A 24,173-nucleotide genomic window follows, 5' to 3' on the forward strand; every position below is an offset into this window, starting at 1 on the left:
GTGCTCCGTGACTTTTTGGTGTAATCCTGTTCGCAGACTCACCTACGGGGTTGGCATTGCTGGGGTATCTATTCTAAGGTAAGGAATCTATCACTAACGTGTCTCTTTCAGATGCACAACGTGTCTCTTTCAGATGCACAAGTTGCTACTTGTGTAACGATATATCTGTAAGAGACATTAGTTAGTGATAGATTCCTTACCACCCCACCCATCCTCCCCGTTCTGCGAACTGATTACTAGGGTTAAGGTCGTCCCCTTTTTAGGGCCCTAGTTTTATGCACTAATGGACAGTTTCTTGCATGGCTCTGCGTTTCGGCGCAGAAAGTCGTATACAGAACTGACGTCAGCACGCATGGGTGGCACCTAAGTAGTCTCCGTGACGTAATCTCGGCGCTCTCAATGCCAGTGACTAATGCGGAGCCGCACGACGCCACCTACCTGCGGGCAGGTGTGCTGCTGAGCAGAGAAAATTTCTGGTTCCAGTCTGACGCCTGAGGAATATTACTAAGGTAAGGAATCTATCACTAACTAATGTCTCGTACAGATATATCGTTACACAATTAGTAACTTCTGCTTCTCGACTAGTTGTAGTAGCTGTGAATCTACATAGCCTCAGACGCCTGAACCGCACATAGCGGTAAAGATACATTTTGCCTGGTAGATATGTAATACCTCTAGAGGCGGCGGTCTACTCAGCTTTCTAAAGAAATTAGCTAGTGCGGCAGTGGCTTTCATGATCATTAATTTTCTTGCTTGGACCTCCTGAGACCATGTCCCCTTCTGATCGAAAAGGATACCTAGGTAGGATTTTTTTTTTGTAAATTCAACTTTTTTGTTGTCTATATAAATGTCTCTACATTTTGTACTACCACCGCTGCATTTCATGATAAAAGTTTTTGAGGTGGTCATTCTAAGACCCAAATTATTCATAAATGTGGAAAAACTAGTCACTACCCTTTGAAGCCCCAGTTGTTTGTGTGACCTCAATACGGCATCGTCCGCATACAATAGGCAGGTATGGGACACTTGCCAATTTGTGGCAGGTCCTCGCACTCATTCACATGGATTAACCCAGTTCGTTGATATAAAGTGTAAATAGGAAGGGAGCCAACACACAACCTTCTCTTCCCCCTCGCTGTAATTTGAACATGGCCATGCACTCCCCACTGGCCCCAAACCCCACCCTTGCCTGTGCTTCACTATATAATTGCCTTAAAAAATTGTATAAGTGAGGTTTTCCATGCCTAAGTCCTCCAAGATCCTCCATAACTCATCATCCATGACACAGTCAAAGGCCGCTGTAAGATCTACAAAGTACAGTCTACCTTGCTTGGCCAGAGTGTACTTCCGGAGAAGGATGTTTAAATTTAGAATCTGCTTGACTGTACCTAGACCGTGATGAAAGCCAAACTGTAGTTCTGAAATTATTCTGTTGTCTTCAGCCCAGTTGTGTAATCTACTGAGTATAATATGCCCCACTACCTTGACTAGGGAATCTAACAGTGATATAGGCAGATAGCATGCGGGATTCTGGAGGTCACCTTTTTTAAAGACTGGGACAAGGATTGATTTGAGCTAGGTCGTTATCAAATGAGATGAGCAGCATGCTGTTATTACTTTAGTTAAAAGTGGGCCCCATAGCAACAGATTAGATTTGTAAAGATCTACGGAGGCTCCGTCAGGTCCAGGGGCTTTCCCACCTATACTTGCCATAATCGCGCAGTTGACCTCTTCAAGTGTAAACTGGAAATCTATAAGATGCCTTCCTAAATGCTGTGTTGTCTTTAGTTAGGGAGGCTTCATGCAAAGCTGACCATACCTCTTCTCTCAGCGTACCTTTGTGCTCTTTAAGTGATCATTAGTGTTCCCCTCCCCTAACCGTTCTGATATCATGGATATATTTGGTTGGTTCATGTAACTTGTGTTTCAGTCTAGAATATGCTTGGGTGTATTTGGCATCAAACCAGCCTTGATTCCTAATAGGCAAGTTGTTATTCTCCACAAATAACGCCTTTGTTATATGTCTAGTTATCTGTGAGAAGGATTTAAAATTGTCGCAATGCAGGGTTGTCTCGTCAAGGGAAGCCATGAAGGCAGATTCGCAATTAGTCACTACTTTCTTTGTGAATTCGAACGGATCCACCATAGTTCCAACACAGGGAGTAGCCGTTTATTTTGCTTAAAGCTATGTTCTAAACGACATGGAGCTATTTACCCTTGGTGTTTAATGCCGTATTTGATAATAGAAAGGTTATGCTTAATGGGAAATGGTCATTCAGGGCATTTTTATGGGTAGTAAAATACTTAAGTCTAGTTAAATGTCTAGTTTACATCAACGGATAGTCAATGGTTGAGTAAGACCCTCGCCTGGTAAAAGTGAAGCTGAGGGGGACTGGCGGTGGACATAGCTTGTTAGAAACCCGTAAATCTGAAGCAAACTTGACTTTGTTTAGAAGTTCCCCCATAGTTTGTATGCGGAAGTGCTTATAACTGTTCCCATCATCAGACGTAAACCCACACACATCCCACCCCATTGTGTGGGCACAAAGCAGAGTTAAAGTCCCCACCCCATATTGTAAACACATCTTTTACAGCATCATTCTGAATTAGTTTTAAATCTTTACCTAATGTCCTCATTACTCCCACTATCTGATCTTTTGGCACATTATTATAGAAATTTAACAGAACAATTAAATGTGAAATATAATAGGATGATAATGTTTCTGATTTCTTCAGTTAAATTTTGCTTAAGGTCATGTTGCTGGATGCACATGTGGATAGCCCGCCCTTAGGTCTCCCATGTAACGATGATAATGTGGCGGTATGAAAGGGTGTATAGCTGTTGATGTTCACAATGTCCTCTGTCCAAGTTTCCTGAAAACACATTATGTTAAATTTCCATATAAAGTCCAGCCATAGCAGATTAGCAAGCTTTGAGCATATGCCAGCAATGTTCCAAAATAACAAATGACCAAGATCCATGTTGCTGTTGCCTGTGTAATTCATGTAAATATAATTATTCGGTTGGTCTGTAGGAATGGGAAGTGTTACGAGATTTCGACACTATTCTTGGGTGGCTATTGTACCATCAGTGGGGGACATGGTACCAGCTACTGGATAGAAGAAAGGTGGGAACTTTTTTAAAGTATCTAAGTTAATTCCTCCTTAAGGGATTAGTCCGGAGTTTGACAAGCACGTTTGTGACTCTGTTGTTATGATTTGACTACATTCCTTAATACATGAGACAATTAGATCGATCATATTTAGTCAGTCTACCTCCTCAAAGGTTTGAAGGCTGTCAAATCGGTTGCTAACCGAGACATCATGTGTATAGTGAGCATAGATTTACCATTATTTGATGCAATGCAGCAAGACAGCTCTGCACTGGGAGAGAGCAGGAATGTGCCATAATTACTAATATGTGGCACACTCCTGCTTGCTCTCTGTGTTGGCACACACAGTGCAACCTAGTGCCAATGCAGGCACCCTTGTGCCATGGTACAAGGGTGCTGGAATAGCAGGCAGGGTTGTTTTTGTGTATAGAAAGAGGAAATAACGAGGAGAAATAAAGGTACTTCTCCTTGCTGCTTATATGTTGAGAAGGCATAGCATTTTGATGCATTCCCATGTTTTCTAGTATTAGCATATCTAAGAATGCGCCAAAATCCATTGGTGGGTGAGTGGGAACCCCCACAGAATGCCTTCCCAATGCAGAATAATGCAAGGCAGCATTGTGTGCTGTGTTGCATTACTCTGGATTTACTAAGCTATGCAAAGCCAAGCAGATGGCTTTGCATGGCTTAGTAAATCTCACTGAAGCCCCTGGGTTGCCATGCACCACCTTAAGTGACACAAAGGCAACACAAAGGCTTCTTAAATCTGGGCCTCAATATCTAATCAGTTCATTTTATATTTACATGGCAGTCAAAACTGTAAAATGGCAAATAGTCTTGCTTTCACTAGATTTAAAAAAAAAAGAGAATGGTTGTGAGGGGTTTCTAATCTTGCTTGTTGAACTGGTCCTAAGATATGTAGAAAGGCATTTTGCATTTCCTAATGGTGCGAATTTCAATTTCAGGCTGTTAGGAAATGCAAAATAGTATTTTAGTATGTACGAAAGGCATTTGCTGTGGTACAACATTCGATTTCTATCTAGTAGAAATCATATTTTGGAAATCGCTAATAGGGATTTCCAAATAGTGATTCACTAACTGCATGTACAAAAGATTTCCTAATTGTGAATAGTCGCAAAATTGCCATTCAGGTAATGCAATTACCATAAATCCGGATCAGGTGCTAACCAGATGAAAACTATAAAAAGGTAATCAAAATGCATCTGGCTATTTCAGAATGGCTTCCTTCTATGTTTTGGCAAGAAGGAAAATGATTTTGGCTGGCAGGCAGAGAAGGAGGAGGCGACAGGTGAGGATATTTAGGATAAAGGTCACCCTGTTTGAACAGACAGGGGCAAATGTTTGGAAAGTACACACTTAGTAGTGAGGTAATCGCTAAACAGGAAATCGCTGATTGGGATTTTCCAATAATGAATCACTAACTGCATGTACAGGGGATTTCCTAATTGTGATGAGTCACAAAATTGCCATTAAGGAAATGCAATTAATGTCAATCTGGGCAGGTGGTAACCAGATGAACACTATAAAATGGCACCCAAAATGCATCTGGCTCTTTCAGAATGGTGGCCCTCTTTGTTTTGACAATGAGTATAAGGATTTTGACCGGCAGGCAGAGGAGTAGGAGACAGGTGAGAATATTTAGGGTCACCATCACCCTGTTTGAACAGACAGAGGAGGAGATTTTTGAAGAAGTACAGACTCCGTAGTTCAAGAAGTCCTGGATTTAATGGCTGAATTACAACTTCTGCTTCGGATCCCAACCCTACAAAAAAAAAAAAACAATGCAACCCCACCACATGTACACCTCTTAGCTTTTGGCAGTTACCAGAGGGTCAAGCAGTGGTGGGGGCCAGTGGTCATGAAGTGACTTTTCAAGGTTTCTAGACATTATGGTTAGCAAAGTTAACCAATACATATTTTTCCCAAATACCCCTCAATTATTGTAATTGACCAAATTAATGTTCTACCGGGTAGCACAGTTTCCTAATGCCATTGGCTGTTCTTATGGCACATGTATTGTCATATTTGCCCCCTCAGGAAATTAATTGATATACAGAAACAGGAAATGCTCAATTTCACTCAATATGCAGGTAGTTTGGAATGCCTCCAGTATCATAACAGACCTTGTAGCCAGAATCCCAGGAAGCACCAATGACTTGGTTTTGTATTCCACTGTGGCACCACATTAACAACTGTTACAGGGTGAATTTTGTGATGTGTTTTTACTAGGCAAGAGATTTGTTGGCTCAATGAATACAGTGGCCAGACCTATATTGTATAATGTGACCTAATGGTTTTCCTTCTCATAACCTGAAAGAGATAATGTATATGCCTTCCGTCCCTAAATTCTCACACCCTACCTGACTCCAATACAAGAAGTGAAAGGCAGTACAACAGGGCACACATACAACATGCTCCATCATTGAGAGGAACTTTGGGATACTGAATTCCAGGTTCCGCTGCCTCCACAAGACCTGCGTAGCACTACTGTAGAGACGCAAGATGTGCTGTAAGATAGTTGCCACAAGTGCCATACTGCACAATATCTCAATGAGGAAGAGCCAGCACTACATCTCCACTGAGGATTAATCTGGCTCAGATGTAGAATTACCATCACTAAAGGTGCAGCAGGATAGGACACATGCACACACACACACACAGACCACCAACAACTATTTATGGGGTAAGAGTCATTACAACACCTAAGACATAGATATCACACATGATGGTAATGCATGGTGCACAACTGAAAGAACACCTTTTATTCAGGTTGTGACCATAATGTATCTCTCCTACATCAATAGTATCCATTGAGGATGTAACACTGTGTCAACTAGGCAACAAACTATGTAATTGCAAACAACAAAATAGTAGACTTATGACTCTTCAGTGGATTCCCTTCTTCCAGCCTCTGGGATTGGGTTCCTTGTCAGCAACATTGCCCTGTGGAAGTGTGGACATGTAAGACCCAAAAGTGTTAAGGGGGGTGTACGCCTGGTACTGCATGCCTCCTGCATATATGTGCCACTGAGGCTAGAGCCTTCTTCGCTCTCAGGTGGAGGCAGAATGTTGGGGGCACAAAGGTTTTTGGTCTTTATATTTTCAAGGGAAGTAATCACTGGAAGTAGCCCAAGCGCAACATCCTAACAGCAGTGCCCCATTTCGGTCTGTATTATCCAAAGTTCTCCTTGCTGGAGTTGTTGTGGCTACCGCCAATCGGTTTATGAGATTGATGAAGGTATCAAAGCGTGCCAGGTACTTCCTGTGCCTCTGTCTCTGCAGATGGTGCTCCTTCGCCATGGCAGCAATCCACAGGTCTTGCATTTTCGGCAATTGCTAAATGGAGCTTGACATTCTTAGCAGATGACTATTGACAGTCCTATTTTATTTGGTTTAAAGGTGCTGTGCGGAGATGATGGACTTCTCCAGGACACCAAACACAGAACATCTCTGCCATGTCATCTGACACATTCTCCTTTTGGACTGTTGCTGGTAGGCTTCTAAGCTGTCTGTGTGTCCTGTCCACAAATGTTGTTGTATACCTGTTTTTGGATTGTTCCTTTTCACCATCCACAAAGTGTGGCAGTCGTGTAACGGTTGCTGTCATAGCTGTTGGTGTTGGAGTGATGGGAATTGGAGCTGGTAATGTGTCGTCCTCCATTAGCACATGTGTGCCATTAGCTTTTTCAGCCAACATTGTTTCTGACACATCCTGGGTGTTGTCTGTGGAAATGCATGTATATAGCTAGTGTGAATAAATGCTTAATGTCTGTTCACTACATTGTTACAACTGTGCATTATATGTTTGTGACATGTTTGTGAGGTATAGATATGCATGGTGTAGTCATCAGCACAAAATGCAGCATGCAACTTTGGTGTACTACAACCCCCATGATGCATTGCCAATATAAGGCAAGCATCTGAGTTATTTATGTTTGATGTTTAATTGGGGATTTGCAAACAGTATGCTATGTCAAGTAAGTAAAGGGAGTTCCCTTACCCTGGCTGGTGTGTGCAGGACGGGAGGTGTCAATGTCTAACACTCTCCCCACACCTTCTGGGGGGGAGAGGGGTATTTGGAGGGTCCACCACATTTGCTAGAACCCTCAGCCATTGTGCTGGTCACCTTCTCTTTTGAATGTGACTTCAGATCATTCCAGCATTTCTTGATATCACGTATGGTTCTCTGGGTCAACTCAAGGGAGTTTACCTTCTCCAGGATGCTGTTCCATATCTTTGTTTACTGTTCAAGAATGCCTGGACCACTCTAGAGAGCTGGTCCATGTGTGCCACACATTCTTCTATTAGAAGCTCCAACTTCTCATAAAATGTGACCTTCCTCTTCCTGCTGCAAGAATCCTTGTCCCCATTTTCCTTGGACATGGTGTTACACAGATATTGCCAAAAAACACTTTGGTAGTGAGCCAGTAGCACCTTGCTAGGATTCAGGGTTGTGGCCACACCCTGTATTTGTAAACTTCCTGGTCTGACATCATCATTCGGCATCCAAAATTCGACATCTCCTAATTTGCGATTTTTTTAATTAGGAAATCTCAATTTTGTGATTTCCTAAATAGTGATTTTCAATTCATCAATTTATGAATTCAAATCTGTAAAAATCACTATTTGGGGACTCCACTGTTACATACATCTAAGTTGCGATACCCTAATAGCGATTTCTACAGATTCGCTATTTGGAAATCACAAAACATTATGTTTCTTCCATGTGGCTCCTAGTATCTCTTTTAGAACTTGAGTCTCAATCCATCAGCCATGTCTGAACTGGGGTGGCAGAGTGGGTTAAAGAACGGTGATGGATTAAACCCAGATCTGTTGACTGGGTGTGAGTGTTTGATTGGATCAGATGCTCCGTCCATTACCACCCCCTTTTGTACAACTCCAGAAACACCAGCTAACCCACCTTCTCCAACTGGACACTGATCACGGCCGAAGACACCGCCTGGACCATGAAAAGAATCCACTTGGGGGCCCCCCACCTACCCCAGCCCCCCTCACATCTACCACAGAGCCACGGCCCGCATCACACCCAAACTAAAACGCACCATCAACACCGCCTTCAAAACAGACACCTTCCTAGACAACTGGAGGCACGCAGAAGTCAGACCCCTGCTCAAGAATCCCACAGCTGACCCCAACGACCTGAAGATCTATCCGACCATCTCGCTCCTCCCCTTCGCAGTCAAAGTTGCAGAGTAAACAGTCAACAGTAAACTGACACAATTCATTGAAGAGAACCCGAACTCGACCCGTACCAATCCGGATTCTTAAGCAACCACAGCACAGAGACCGCCCTACTCGCCGCCACAGATGACATCCACACCCTCCTGGACCAAGGCCACTCCACAACCCTCATCCTACTCAACCTATCAGTGGCCTCCGACACCGTCTCCCATCGCACAGCCCTTGACTGGATCTGGTCATTCCTCACCGGAAGAAGCCAAAGGATCAGACTCTCACCCTTCCACACAGACCCCACGAAAATCACCTGCGGAGTCCCACAGGGTTCTTCCCTGAGCCCCACCGTCTTCAAAATCTACATGGCTCCTCTCGCACCCATCATCCCACAACATGGCCTCAACATCATATCCTACCCTTACAACAGCCAGCTCATCCTCTCCCTCACCAAAGACCCCACCACTACCAAACTTAACTTCCAGAAAGGAATGCAAGATGTCGCAGTCTGGATGACCAACAGCTGCCTGAAGCTGAACGCCAAGAAGACAGAAGTCATCATCCTCTGTACCACCCCTTCTGCATGGGACAGCATTGGGTGGCCAACCGCCCTCAGAAGCCCATCTACTTACTCAGACCACACCAAGTACCTCTGCAACGTTATCACTCACCATGAACTGATAGGTCAACGCCGTCACCTCCAGCTGCTTCAACACCCTCTGCAAAACCTTCAAGTGGATCCCCCCTGAGTCAAGGAAGACAGAAACCCACGCACTCATCACCAGCACACTGGACTATGGAAATGCACTCTACGCCAGCATCAACAAGTCCGTACTCCGCAAACTCCAGACAATACAGAACACCTCCACTAGACTCGTCCTCAGCCTCCCCCGACACGAACACATCAGCTAACACCTACTGGAGAAAAAAGTCACTTTCAAAGTCCTCACTCACACCTACAAATGCCTATACAACGAACCCAAATACCTCAACAACAGAATTTACTTCCACCTACCCAAAAGAAACCTCCGATCTACCAACCTCGCACTGGCCGAAAACCTGCGCATCCAGATCCAGAGCAGGAGGAAGATCCTTCTCTCACATTGCAGCCAAGACCTGGAATGAGCTACAGCAGACATCAGACGCACCCCCTCCCTGAACACCTTCAGGAAGACCCTCAGGACCTGGCTCTACAGCTAAACAGATCTTTGGACCACCCTCTCAGCACCTTGGGACCGTCACGGGTGAGTAGTGCGCTTACAATTCCCTGATTGATTGATTGGTTGATTGCTGCATTATCTCTTCCTCTTGATTGGACTGCAGATTCTAGTCACTTTCAAGTCGGACCTTATAGCATAACCGACTAAATGGTGGTATAATTGATTACAAAACTGTGATGGGAGGAGCTAAATATTGAAACTGTGATACATCCTTCAGAATTATTTTGTTGTGCATCAATAAGCCAAATTGTTTGAATTGTTCACAGCAAATTTTAGTAATAATGAAGTTGGACTTACCGGGTGATTTTGTTGTTAGAGCGTTTCCAGTGTTTAGTCACATATTGAGATCACCAGAGATAACTAAGTTTGCATTTGGATATTGAAAAGTCAATGATTTAACAATTTCTCACAAAATGGACATATGGGCTATCTTACTATTTCTCATTGTGCTTAAGTAAATGTTTAATAGAAAGATCAAAGAGGAACATTTTAAGTTTACACATTCCAACCATGTCAGTTCAAAGGAATTATTTGGGTCTTAACTTCTAATTCTGCTCCTACAGCTATTGCTAGCCCTTCTTCAGCTTGAACTTGTGAAATGTGCGTGCGGCATTGGTGGCAAATTCTTGTAATCCGATGATTGGCGCACCTTGCTCTCTTCATGTTTCTTGGAGCATCAGTATTTCAAAGCTTTGCAGAAATAATGTTGCCTCTGGAACTTCCAGAAGTCTTGTAAGGCTATGAACATTCCAGGAGCAAATTCTCTCAGGCAATTGTGGTTTGTCAAGGTTAGCTTCACATCAATCACCATTGATGACTGTAGTTCCTGATAATGCAGAAAGAAGCCAGGTGCAGTGATCCTTTAGCATTTTCCTCTTAACTGATTGTTCACAAATGCGAGATTCGGGGGCTAAATTTGTTATTGTTAAACAAGACATTTTTGACAATTTGAGAAGGGCTAAATAACACCACGTAGGAGGCAAGAAGGAAGTTTTGAAATGTTGGGAGGTATAGGCTACCCATCCCTCTTAGGAGTCATAGAGGGAATTATAATGATTGGATAGTATGAAAGAGCATATTTCTGGTCTTCAATGCACCACTCTTCGAATTGCGCTCTACAGTCAAATACTTTATTTGCAATTTCAGGGGTTGACCACATGGCATGGGTTATATCCTGAAAGGTATTAGAAGGATCTTGCTTAAATTGGATTGCCTTAATATCTACGGCCCTAAGACCAGATAAGGTTAGGATCAATGCTAACAGTTTTAAAAGAGCACTTTGATGAAGAATGTCGTGAGGACCTGTAGAATGTACACTGGGATAAAAATTATCTTGGCATGCTGATTAGTCGAATATTTGGATAATCTTGCTTCTTCATATAGTCCATTGTCTTGAGCCATGAACCTATTAATAAACCATTTGGCATTATACTACTTGGGTTTCCCTATTGATTGACAGTAAACAGGGAGTCAACAAGGTGGTCCGTTCCACAGATAACATTTGTTGATGATTAACATGAATAGGTGCCAATGTGATATAGTTGCTATTCTGTAAGCTCTCCAGGCCATTATTTTAAATTAAAATCATAGATGTTTTTATTTGAAATTCCACATCATTAATTAGTAGAGTTACAGCTTTTATCATCTCATCTTGGGATGGTTTCCCTCCTATTTGTTGTCTAAGTTACGATATAATGCAACTTGCCTGAATGGTATCAATCTGTATGTGGCTTTCAGGACAATCAACACCCATTGCTACCATGTTTGGCTGTGTTTAACAACTATTATGGAGTTTACATTTAAAGATTGAGTAGCAAACTTTCATCGTATCTTCTTGTGTGGTTGTTACTAATTACTTAGATTTATTTTGGGCCTTTCTGAGCCTTTTTCTGGCCATTTTTGTTAATCCTGTTTGTGCATTAGAACACTTTTATGTATTTTGTGCCCGCATTGCCTCACTTGATGACAACTTTTCTAAGAATACTTTTTCAATCACATTAAGCTGTTGAACATTAATCATATTGTTATTTTTCTGAGCCAGGTTTCGAACGCTTGACGTAGATTGCCCAATTTGTATGATTGATGCTTTCTGAGTTTGACTAACATTTCTGCATTTTTTTATTCATTTTGTTTTTTAAATAGTTTTGTTGTTAATATTTTGATTGTTTTTACAGTTTGAACTTGCTGGAGTGAGAATATTAATTGGTACCCCTCCGCAATCCAACACTTTCCCTACTGTTGCACTGATTCGAGAAAGAATAGTAAATTGTACCTTGCCACAATCCAACACTTTCCCTACTCTTACACTGACTGGAGTGGGAATAGTAATTTTTACCCCTCCGCTATCCAACACTTTCTCTTCTGTTGCACTCATTGCAGTGGGAATAGTAATGTTTACCCCTCTGCTATCCAACACTTTCCCTTCTATTGCACTCATTGCAGTGGTAAAAGTAATTTTTACCCCTCCGCTATCCAACACTTTCCCTACTGTTACATTTATTGGAGTGCGAATAGTCCTTTTTAGCCCACCGCTATCCAACACTTTCTCTACCATTGCACTGACAGGAGTGGGAATAGTAAATGTTATCCCTCCGCTATCTAACACTTTCCCTACTGTTGTACTCACTGGAGTGGGAATAGTACGTTTTCCCCTTCGCAATCCAACACTTTCCCTACTGTTGCATTCACTGGAGAGAGAATAGTAATTGTTACCCCTACGCTATCCAACACTTTCCCTACTGTTGCCGTCACTGGAGTGGGAATAGTAAATGTTTACCTTTACGCCATTCAACAATGCTCCTACTGTTGCAGTCAAAGGAGTGCAAAATGTTAGTTTGAAAATGTATAAATATTTTAGTAATTTATTTTATAATTTAATGTTTTATTATTATATTTTATGTTATAGATGTATATATATATATATATATATATATATATATATAAAATAGTTAATATATATATATTCATAATGAAAATAATTAAACTAATAACTAATTTATTTTACAAGAAAATATCCATTTATATATCAAATTTTATATATGTATATTTAAATTGTTTTAAATTAAATGTGCTTATTACATTAATTTAATGTATATTATATCTAAGTAAATTATTTTAGTTCATTTTATAATATAATTGTTTTATCATTATTTTTATATATAAAAAAACGATATTTTGAGCATCGATATTTTTTACATCTATATTTTTTTCGATATTTTTGTTATTTACATTTTAAAGATAGGATGTCCATATTTTGACTATCGATATTTTTACATTAATGTTTGTGTATGTACATATTTTTGTCTTCGATATTCTCCCTGCCCCACCCCCTGCGCACCCACTTGAGTTTTGCAGCGGATGCCACTGAATAGCAGATAAGAATAAAAAGACCAAGGAAGCACATGACTTGCCCGAGATCAAACAGGTTGGTCAAGTTGGAGAACCAAGTTTGCCACATTGGACAGAATGTTTCAAGACACAACATTTTCTCAATATCACATGCTTTATCAGTTCAAGAGAAGAGGGGATGATTGAGGACTGGGTGTAATGAGATGAAACCCTTGAAATGAACCGCCATATAAACATCTTTCTGAAACCATAAACAGACAATTTTTCATTATCTCTTTTCAGGACAATTAGCATGTGATACTGAGGCGGGAACCCTAGTGATAGGGTGGAGCCTGTTCTTCAGTTTTACAAGTTAGAATTGATTCCATAGACTGAATGCTAGGGCAAAGTGCTCCCTCCCTTGAGCCCACAGCCATAGCCAAGTGCTGCAAAGCACCAGGGAGGGGCATAGCATAGCCTTGCAGCATTGGACAATGGGTATGTGACACAGGGGAGGGCTCTTCCTTCCTTGGACCTCATCGCTTTGGTCAAGACTGTGATGGATGGAGAAGGGGAGCCTAGGTTTGCTTTCCAAAGTTCAAAGAATATTTTTCCATTTACTTTCCTGTATGCAACCTGCTGTTGATATCCCCAGATCCCAGTTCAGCTGTGTGCAAAATGCGTTTAACAGTTTGTTGCACAGTGACTTTTCAGATTGCACATGGCCTTGCCATTTTAACAAAGACCTGCTTTCTTGGTGTGAAGAAGCAACTAATCATTAATGTTCAACAAACTAGCAATAACTGACTTGAGTGAGGACTTCAACAGAAGTCAAGCTATTTTCAAATATTTTGTTTGCTTTAATATCTTTCTTGCTCAAACATCTTATGTGCTACGCACCTCCTATTGCACTAGGTACCTGAGAAACTATTGTGGAATTTTAATTCACACTGCCGCCCCTTAAGAGCATCCTATATGCTGCAGCACATCTCAATAGGGACAGAAGAAATATGACCACATCACACCAACCTGATGAAACTCTGTACTTTCCCCTTGCCAGCCAGGTCCACCTTCAAAACCAGCCGCATTATCTACAAAGCCATCATGATTGGCCATCGTAAAGGATTAACACAGTTCACAAAGCAGCTACTTCTCCCATCACCCAATGACTTTTATGCTTTTTTGACCTGTTACAGATGTCCGCAGCATTTTCGCTAGGTTTGTATCATAAAAATACCACTAGATTCGACTGGCACACCTGTCTAAGTGAATGACAAACACACCCTCTCCGGTGGCTCTCTGCACAGCTGCTGCAAGGAGACCTTCAGGCGGAAGATGGAGAAGTACAAAAAATGAAGAAAAGAAAAAAGTCTTTCCCCATATATGCACCAACGATCTAGAGTGAGAGTCCAATATCTATCTGGATAGCCCCCAATGGCTCAAATGTACGAAATGTAAGAAACTGCTTTGTACTCAACTCTTTAAAGAACACTACATCATAATGCAGGGAAGTCCACAGACCACTTACCTCTATTGCTTGTTGACTGACTTTAGTTTTCACCCTACACAGCAATCCGCGTCATTCCCGATGCGTTTGTACTGTAAAAATGCCACATATATACATAGTAATGCACTGATCTTTAAACAACTTGTTGAAATGTAATTAAAGACATATGTTTTTGGAGAAACCAACACCAACCCTTTCCACCCACTGGGATTATTATAATGTATTTCCACTTAATGGAACTTTAAAATATATGTCCTTATTGTAGTGCTATTTTTTATGTTTTATTGTTTTACTGCTGCACCATGAAAATTACTTCTTCAAAGTGGCTTCCATGCCTAAAGACTAACACTCGATTAATGACTCGTCCTATGATGCCAAATCCTGTGATGTAATTGTATGCAAACTAGAGGGGCCTAGGACATTCTGTTCCTGCCAGGGGAGGCCAGAAATACTAGAACCGTCCATGACTGTCCCTCCTCTAGCCCAAGGTGATACACCTCTTAGCGCGCATTACCCCTTCCACACAAATAAAAGCTTCCCTCCCGAATATGAGTTAATTTGAGGCCGTCGAGCTTTCATGAGGCAATTTCCCATCAACACGACCGCTTCCCCTATGACAATGTTCATTAATCAACATGTTGGAAGATAAAACATGTTTACATTTTTGATACAGATCTCATTATCTTTGTTATCCATACATAACTATTCGAGCGTAGCAGAACAGCTAATTAGTCAATGATAAAGAAAATCTGACGGAGGTGATATACTTACTAGAATGTGGAACAAGCCGTTCCCGTAGCTTTTCTACGGAAGCCGCAGTGGAGGACTCCGCTCTGCAACCCTGTTCAAGAGTGAGTGCGTAGTTTGTATGCAGGATAATTTCAGAGACAAGCGCGCTAAATGAGTTTCTTCCTTCAAGTTACCATACATTGAATTTATAAACGCTTGTCTTCGAAAGACTGCTAGCACCTCTCCTGTCTACTGCAGCGGTACAAGAGACTGCATTCAAACCCCGCTAGACGACGGGCCGGTGACGTTTACTTCCAGCTTGCAAATGAGGAACAATGACCAGTGTATCTGTTACAATAAACACCGCAAGTGACAAACAATGACAAATTTCAGTACCATAAAAAAGGAAGTAATTACAAGGCGTCTCTAGCTCTTCAGCACCTACTTAAAGCGCTATCGCTATCTGAAGGGATATAAGTGTTTCCTGCAAGCGCTCTTAGAGCAGGACACGCTGCGTCTATGCTAGGAAAGCTAATTTCGAGGATTATCAAAACAGAAAGGTAAGGAGTGTGTGCATTTTTGTCTGTCGGATTTCACAAGGAATTTTTACAAACACAGAGAGCTCACCATACCCGACTTAAAGCACCTGTACCCGACTCTGTACCCAGTTCTGGAATATTTGGACACATTTAAAAATCCCACAAATATTGATCCTACAAATATTTTGAAAAAACTTTGAAGCTTCCACTTCTAGTCCACTTTCTGCCTGTGTGGACACCATTCACAACCAAGGATTTGGGGCTCTCAAGGGACAGCAACTGCGACCCCTGTTTATAGGGCAGGTGTTAGGTTGTGTTTGAACAAAACACCTGTGAAATTGTCAACAAAAAAAAAGTAAATGTAGTTCTTGTATAGCACACGTATCGCCGCAAGGGCATCAAGGCGCTTGTACGCATACCGCTGTGGAACCCTTCCTGGCCTTTCCCTGTGAAGTGTCCACTCCTGGGCACCCCCAGGGTGAAGCCAGGCATCCTAGCGCGGTTGGGGCCATTGTGGAGATTAAGCAAGCTATTGCCCAGAGTTGCAGAGTGGGACCCATGATTAGAATAAGCACAGAGGTGAGAGAAATATCAGGTCCGAGGGAATTATTGCACCCAAGACCCGCCGAGGTGGGAATTGAACCCTGGCCCCGGGCCAGACCTCTGCATCAGGGTCTGCCGCTCTAATCATTGACCCACACTTCTCCAAATGTGATAGTTCCTTACAAGTGATCAAAAATCAAAATGTGTTACAAATGATAAGGAGTATAACAAGCTGATACTTCATAGGCCAATATATGAGCCATATCGATTAATACTGGTGAACATGACCAACATTGTTTTTTAAAATCTTTGTTTTGAGTGTTGTTTCAAGTTATCAATGTATTTTCTCTTTGGGTTAAAACACTAGGCTTTAGGACATCAATTATTGTGATGTCATCAGGATCAAGGTCAGGGTCATGAGGCATCACGTCTTTCAATTCAATGTCAAAAGTAATATGATGCCACTTTCTGTGTTGTCATGGAGGTCAAAGGGTGTGTGATAACACTTTCACTGCTTCTGGCAATTCGGTGAATTGATATCCATGTAGAAAGCAGGCTTCGAAATCTGAACTCAAAGACAGGTTCCAGCACTGGATATATCTCAAGGGTTCCGCGAGTAAGACCAAGAGAAGAATTTAGAAACTGTGTTAAAATAATGCATATAACAGCACAATTTTCACTTAAATTTGCTAAAAAGTCACATGTTTTAACACACCATCACAACAAATTCCATTATTTTTATAGTATTGTTTGGAGGGAGGGAAAGGACTGGGGTGTGTTAAGCAGTGCTTTGAGCTTCTTATGCTTCTATGTGTTTATAAACAAAAGTTAGTGTTAACGACTTATTTAAAACACAATTCATCAGTTTCAGCAGAATCTATACTTTAGCTTATTTTGTCTATTAATGTTAGTTTCGTGTTACTGTGCAGCCACTAGCAATGAGTAACTTGACTAATGGCATGGTGCAGAGCCTGTACTCCAGCTCTTATGCTTGTGGTCACCGTGGTCTCAGGCAGACGCCAGTGCTTGCGGATCATCTCAGTACAAGGCTCAGTGCATGTGCTTGCTTACTTTCAGTGCTTTAGCCACAAGCATGTTTTGAGCCTTTTGGCCACCTGCGTTAGGCAAGGCTTAGTGCTGCAAGCACCTGGCATGACACAGTTGCTTATGCACCTAAAGACAAAGTGAGTCTACTTTACCTTTGAGCACTGATTAACAACTAGAAGATAGGGTGAGACTAGTTTTGGCCTACTTTCACCTCTGTTACCAGGCAAACTACCATATCCACTTATTTTTGCCCACCAACTTTTGAAAGTTTATCTGCACCTATTCATAGTTCGGCAGATTTTGACTGCCCTGCTCATCATAAATGTGACTACCCTTAGTCATGTCCATATCATAAACATCACTCTTGTTGTGCAGGAAATGGCACTCACTTGACCGTGCAGTAATGAAATAATACAGCTTAATTAAAATAACCACAGATAGTGCAGAGAGGCTAGTGCTGCCACTTATCTTCTCGCTATAGGTTATCAATAGTGGAAATCATGACCATTTTTCACTTGTGGGTTCTCCCATGGACCATTGGATTTCTTCTGGCCTCCGGGACGCGCTTTTGTGTTTACCTCTTTGCCGTGAGGGGAACGGCTTTTCATCGTCATCTGCACACTGTGAGGGGGAACGGCCTACATTCCCCAGTAGCCCCTCCAGGGTCGCAGGGGAGCCACGTTACATTAGCGCCGGCACCAGCCTTGAAAGCGCTCCCGCCCCCACGCAACGCGGGTGGTGCCGGGCGAAGCCCGGGCAAAGGGCGGGCCGTCTGTGGCTGTCGGAGGCCGAAGGAGGCCGGGCTGGGCTAACCCTCTAATGCCTCTAACGCCTGCAAATGGGTAAGCGGAAACAGCAGAACAATGGGGAGCAGGGGGCAAAAAGGCAAAGGTGCAGAGGAAGTCAGATTCCATCATTTCTTATTTGACATCAGCTGTGGGGGTTTTAAGTAAGGAGATTGCCAATGCGGAGAAGGAGTTGGGATTAGATCTCCCCTCAACTGTATGTGAAGTGACTGATATTGTGCCTGTGACCGAGGTACCTTTAGATCCGGTTGTAGTGATAACTAATTCCACGAGCGTGACTGAGACTCAAAGTGGTATAGTAGAAGCTGTTGGTGAGGTGTTCACTGACAGTCAGTCCCCTGGGGGAGAACGATTTGGATCAACAGCACAACGTAACTTGGGGAAACGAAGAGGAACCAAGAAGTGCATAAAGCGGCTAAAACAAGTAGCTGTCTCACATCATACTGATTGTGATATCCCCCCAAAAACTGGGTGATATGGTGGAGCAGATGTTTAACTCACTTCTGGAACCAGCTTTAGCTGGCATTGCTAAGGACATTGTAGATACTCTAAATATTTGTGTTGCAGGTCTTTTGAAAAAATTTGAATTAATTGACTCATTTAAATGGAGTATAGAGGTCAGCAAAACTTGGTTAGACAGGCCCAGCAAGATCATATTCCCAAATCTGGGCATAAGGAGAGTCACTCTTGTATCACTAGCTCAACTTTAATCCAGGATCAACTTACTAAAAGATCTAATAATGTGAGTTTGGGTGCCATTGGTAATACTTCACAACACGATATTGGGAGTTTTATTCCCTGTAACGCCCAAAGGGTGTGCAACAACAATACAGCTGGAGAGAAAATCGCCAGGTATCCCAGTACTAGCAAAAGGCGAGTACATCCTTGTGGCATCAATCTTAATCTTCCCCCAGAAGCTGCTCCTTTGGTGGCTGTTCTTACAGGAGTACCCCCATTAGGTGATGGAGTGGTTGAATCTCCTAAGGCAGTCCAGAAATTGGTGTGTACAATATAGCAGTGGGGGTTCAGATATAGCATCTAGCATTATTAGCATTATTATGGCCAGAAGGGTCGGATGGATTGGCCGTCGCCCTAAGAGTGTGGAAGGGGATTGTGTGGTAGTGAACTTTAATAGACGTAATGTGGCAGATAGATTGTTCTGGGACGTTTCAAAGTTAGAAAATTTTGGTATTAGACCATTACCATTGGGTTATTTTTATCCACCATCAGCTGTACACAGACCCCCCAGGATATAGCGGCATGGATTAGCAAATTTTGCGGCACAAATATGGAAATTTAGCAGCACAAATATGGAAATTTAGCTGCATTTTTGCGGCACTTTATTTTACTCATAATCATTCATTCTCAGCTTAAATCAATGGAAACTGTTTTTACCCGGGCTGAGACACAAATGGGTTGGGGGGGGGGGGGGCTAGGAAGCCCTATGGGCATTCCGAGTCTGGTGAGGATGGCATCGGTGCCATCTTTCTGAGGAAAAGAAAATACCAGTCTGATGAAAATATCAACTGCAGGAAAGTGAAAATAAACTGGTTAAAATCTAAGCATTTGTTTATAAGTATTCTTCTTTTTGCTTTAATAAACATTTAGAATTACTTTAAATAGCTCTTCAAATACACTTCATTTCTTCATGTACCTGGTACTTAAAGTTTATGAGCCAAAAATAATACAGACCAGAACGGAAAAAAAAAAATAGGCCAGACAGCTAGTCTACTCTCTGCACTGCACCCCATCCACAGCTAACCTGGTACAATCTGTTCAAAGGGAAGAAATATTCAACAAGGTAAGTTGGCAAGTTCCGAGATCAGGGAAAGATGGAAGGAATATTGAATGGAAGGGAGGATGGATGGATGGATAGATGAGTGGGTGGAAGAATGAGTGGGTGGGTGAAAGAACGAATGAAGGGATGGGAGAAAGCAAGGGGGCTGGCAGGGAGGATTCAAAGTACACAGGACCACACGGAGGTGAGAGGAGATGGAAAGGATAGAAGGAGTGCAGAGCGGCAGGCAGGAAAGAAATAGGGTGCAAAGAGGAAAAGCAGAGCAAAGAAAGGGCAGCAGCCCTTTTCAACACCGAAGCTTGTCACACTCTCGCATAAATAGGCCGCACCCGAAACTGTAAAAGGCAAAATGCGGTGAATACATTTTTCGTAGTATCTGTTTTTGTATGTGTCTTTGGCTATTTTGTGTGTGTATTTGTTGGGTGTGTTTTATGCTTTCAGTGCGTCTGAAAATGTGAGTATGTTTGTGTGTGTTCATTTTAGCAGCGTGTGAGTAAAACAGTGTGTTTGGCAGCTCGAGTATGTGTTTTTGGAGGCGTGTATAGTTGTTAGTAACGAGTGTGTAGGAGAGCGAAAGAGCGAATGTTTATGGCGAAATTGCATTTGTGTGTTTTTCCTCATTGATAGTCCTTTAAAATAGTTTATGTGTGTTTGAGCGTCGTGTTTGTTTAAGTGCATGTGTTTACATCTGTTCTTCACTGTGATGCGGTGGGCACATTACTTAATCACGTGTGTGTGTTTAAATACGCAACAGTGGCCCTAGATGCTTCACCAATAATGTATTCGAGCAGCGGTGCACGTGTTTATGTTCGAGTTTTCTACATGTGGCATACATGCTAGTTTCAACCTCGTGTAGAATATTTGCATAACATAGAATGACACAGACGTACTCCAAGTCACACAGGATGGCGTGTTTTCAAGTAATGCAAGAATGCGTTCGAGTGGACAGACAGTTAGCAGTGAACGGTACCCCAGGGTCAAATCTTCCCTACGTCAACGGAGTCTCCTTCAGTGCCCAATCACCTTTCGATTTTGTTGAACTCCTTTGGGGACTTTATGGTGTCCTTGGATTTGAAAGTAAATATCAGGAAGTCACATGTCATGGTGGTTGGGAAACACTGTAGGAAATTGAAGTCAAAATCTTCTTTTTTTTGTAATGGAGTTGAGGTCACGAAGGTGCCCGTTTTTACATACTTAGGGGTCCTCTTTGATGAAAGAGGCACCTGGGGTCCCCAACAGAAGCTCAAAAGTAATGCTGTAGCCAGGCCTACCTCAGCACTCATGGGTTTTGCAAAGCGGTTGGGGGCAAGACCAGTGGAGGCACTTTTGAAAATGTATAATTCTAAATGTTTGGCTATAGCCACCTATGGCTCCTCTATATGGGGCTACACATCACAGGACAGGATCCAAGTTGCAGAAAACAAGTTTTTAAGATCTCTCTTCTCAGTACCCCAGTCTACCCCAACCTTTTCAATACATACTGAACTAGGGTTGGGATATGTAACTGATTTGTTGTAAGTTGCCCCACTGATGTGTTGGGTAAAGACCAGGCTAAACCAAGAAATTACATGGAATCATCAGATTTTAGGTGATTGTGTACCTATGGATAAAGCTAACAGGGTTCCCTGGCTTGTGTATGTAAGACTAATGTTTACAAGACTAGGGCGCCCCGAGATTTACACGTCACCGGATTGTGTTAAAAAGGAGGATGTGAACTGGACAAAGGCTAGTTTTTTAAACATGTTAGCAATGGAACATGAGGAGCAGGAGCTAAAGAAACTTTTGTAAAGGCCAATTATGTGTTATTAACTATTCCCTCACTTGAGCCGTATTTAAAAATGATAACTAGACCTTTTCATCCCCAGCTTCTGATTAGATTTTGATTTAATTTAATTCATTTAACTTTAGTTTTTTTTCCTACTTGTGGTAAATCTGAAAACTCTAATCCATGTCATTGTGATATTTTTTCAACCCAGGACACTTTGCACTTTATTATGTTTTGTGAGCTCTACTCTGACATTCGGAAAAAAAAATGTAATACCAATATTAAGAGAGGCAGGTTTTCTACAAGTTAGGCATGCTCTCACTTATTTACAGATGTTAAGTAGCACTCGCGACATTTTTTGTGTTGCCAGTTTTTTGGTGGCTGCTGTTCGGAGCAAAACTAAAAGATTAGCCATCCTTAACAATCCTGTCTGATTTTATTGTTTATTAAATTAAATGATGGGTATTTATTGTATACTGATCGTTATTGTTGATTTTACATATATGAAATGTTTGTAATCTTGTCTTTTATGATTTTAAATAATCGAATAAAGTGTTTTGACTGACTGACTGACTTCTGGCCTCTGTAACCGATCTTATTTTGTAAGTCCCTACCCTCTTGTCTTGACACTAATGGGTCTTATTGGTGATCACCAGCTTGAATCTTATTCTAATCTATGTGCTTCATAATTTAGGAAAACACTGAGGGGATTTAATCTCTTTTTTCACAAAAAATCTTAATCTCATCTATTTTGGTGATGGCGTTTGACTACTAGATACACAAATCACATTTTCTGTCCATTTCTCGTCTCATGGCAACCTTTGAGTAGACTAATATCACTTATACATTTTTAAAGCTCAGTGCAATAATGTTTATATCCTAACCTGTGTCAAATGAATCATGCATTGACAGATCCACAAAAATATATATATTCTCTTTGATCAATCCTTAGGATATACCCTTGTGGCTCTCCTGATAAAGGCACGCCCTGTGCCGAAACGTGCGTTGAGAACTCTGAGAATTGCCGCCACTCAGCCACAAAATATCAATTGCCCCGTTTTTATAACTTTTTTATAAACTTCTCAAGAATCACCTTCATGTGTATTGTTTTTTATGTATATGTTTATGTCTTCATTGTTTTGGATAAAGTGCTGACCGATCGTAGCCCATGGTAAATACGTTGTATTTGATGTATATGCACTTTTATGTAATTGTTCTGAATTTTTTCTTTCTAATGCTTCATCTTCTACATATATTTAAATAAAAAAAGAATTTTTATGTTTTAATTAGCTGTTGATTTATTGCACTGAGCTTGGGTTATCCCCCACATCATGTTAAAAACAGATTAATATAATGCCCTTGGTACTTACTGCCTAGGACATTTTTCTCTTTGGGACAGTTGCTTATGCTGCAGGTACACAAAGTGAATGGCTCACAATGTACTGCATGGATCAATGACTGAATGAGGTCTAAACGTGTTTTAATGAGATCTGGTTTTTACTTGCCAACATAAATGGGTTTCATTGAAAACCTGTAAGCAGTCATGGTTAGAATGAAAATCCGAAAACAAAAGAGAGAAACCCTTCTAGCACAAAGGGAACCGGTTGAAACAAATAACAAAGGAATGTTCCCTGTGACGTTCTATCTAGTTATACTGCCACCTACATACATGCCCAATCATACAAGCCACAGCATACAGACTAAATGCTGTGTTTTAGTAAAAAGTATCTCCTCCTTTAGAAAGATTATTTTGTTTATATACCATAAAAACCTAAATTAATACATTCAAATTCAATTACATTAAAAATCTATGCAGTTTCATAGAAAATGAAAACTCAGATCTAATTCACTATCTCAATCTAATGTGAGTCACATTATTCTATATAGCAATTTAGAAAGAAGCGCATTTCCTTATGATTCAAAACACTTGAATGTTTACTATTGCTTCAATCCACTTGTTTATAATCACCTGCTTTATCTGTAGATTATCACCATCACTCAAAAATACAATCCAATTAAAAATAATAAAACAATACTCAATTTATAATACTGAATTTTGAGTGGTTTCTAATAAAATGCTTTATCTATATGTGATCAACTGGATTGAAGTAATAGTAAACATTCATCCCCAGCTTCTGATTAGATTTCGATTCAATTTAATTCATTTAACTTTAGTTTTTTTTCCTACTTGTGGTAAATCTGAAAACTCTAATCCATGTCATTGTGATATTTTTTCAACCCAGGACACTTTGCACTTTATTATGTTTTGTGAGCTCTACTCTGACTTTCAGGAAAAAAAATGTAATACCAATATTAAGAGAGGCAGGTTTTCTACATGTTAGGCCTGCTCTCACTTATTTACAAATGTTAAGTAGCACTCGCAACATTTTTTGTGTTGCCAGTTTTTTGGTGGCTGCTGTTCGGAGCAAAACTAAAAGATTAGCCATCCTTAACAATCCTGTCTGATTTTATTGTTTATTAAATGAAATGATGGGTATTTATTGTATACTGATCGTTATTGTTGATTTTACATATATGAAATGTTTGTAATCTTGTCTTTTATGA

General features: G+C 41.2%; 1 protein-coding gene across 1 annotated transcript in view; it reads right to left on the bottom strand.

Annotated features, from left to right (window-relative positions):
• Positions 1 to 15,411, bottom strand: part of LOC144771824 (G-protein coupled receptor 35-like) — a 53,617-nt gene extending 38,206 nt beyond the window's left edge. The window contains exon 1 of the mRNA XM_078656092.1: positions 15,153 to 15,411. Coding sequence (XP_078512218.1) covers position 15,153 — 1 coding nt within the window. The 5' untranslated portion in view covers positions 15,154 to 15,411. The remainder of the gene's footprint in view (positions 1 to 15,152) is intronic.
• Positions 15,412 to 24,173: the final 8,762 nt, after the last annotated feature.

Source organism: Lissotriton helveticus, chromosome 8, assembly GCF_964261635.1.
Source record: "Lissotriton helveticus chromosome 8, aLisHel1.1, whole genome shotgun sequence".
Lineage (NCBI taxonomy): Eukaryota > Metazoa > Chordata > Amphibia > Caudata > Salamandridae > Lissotriton > Lissotriton helveticus.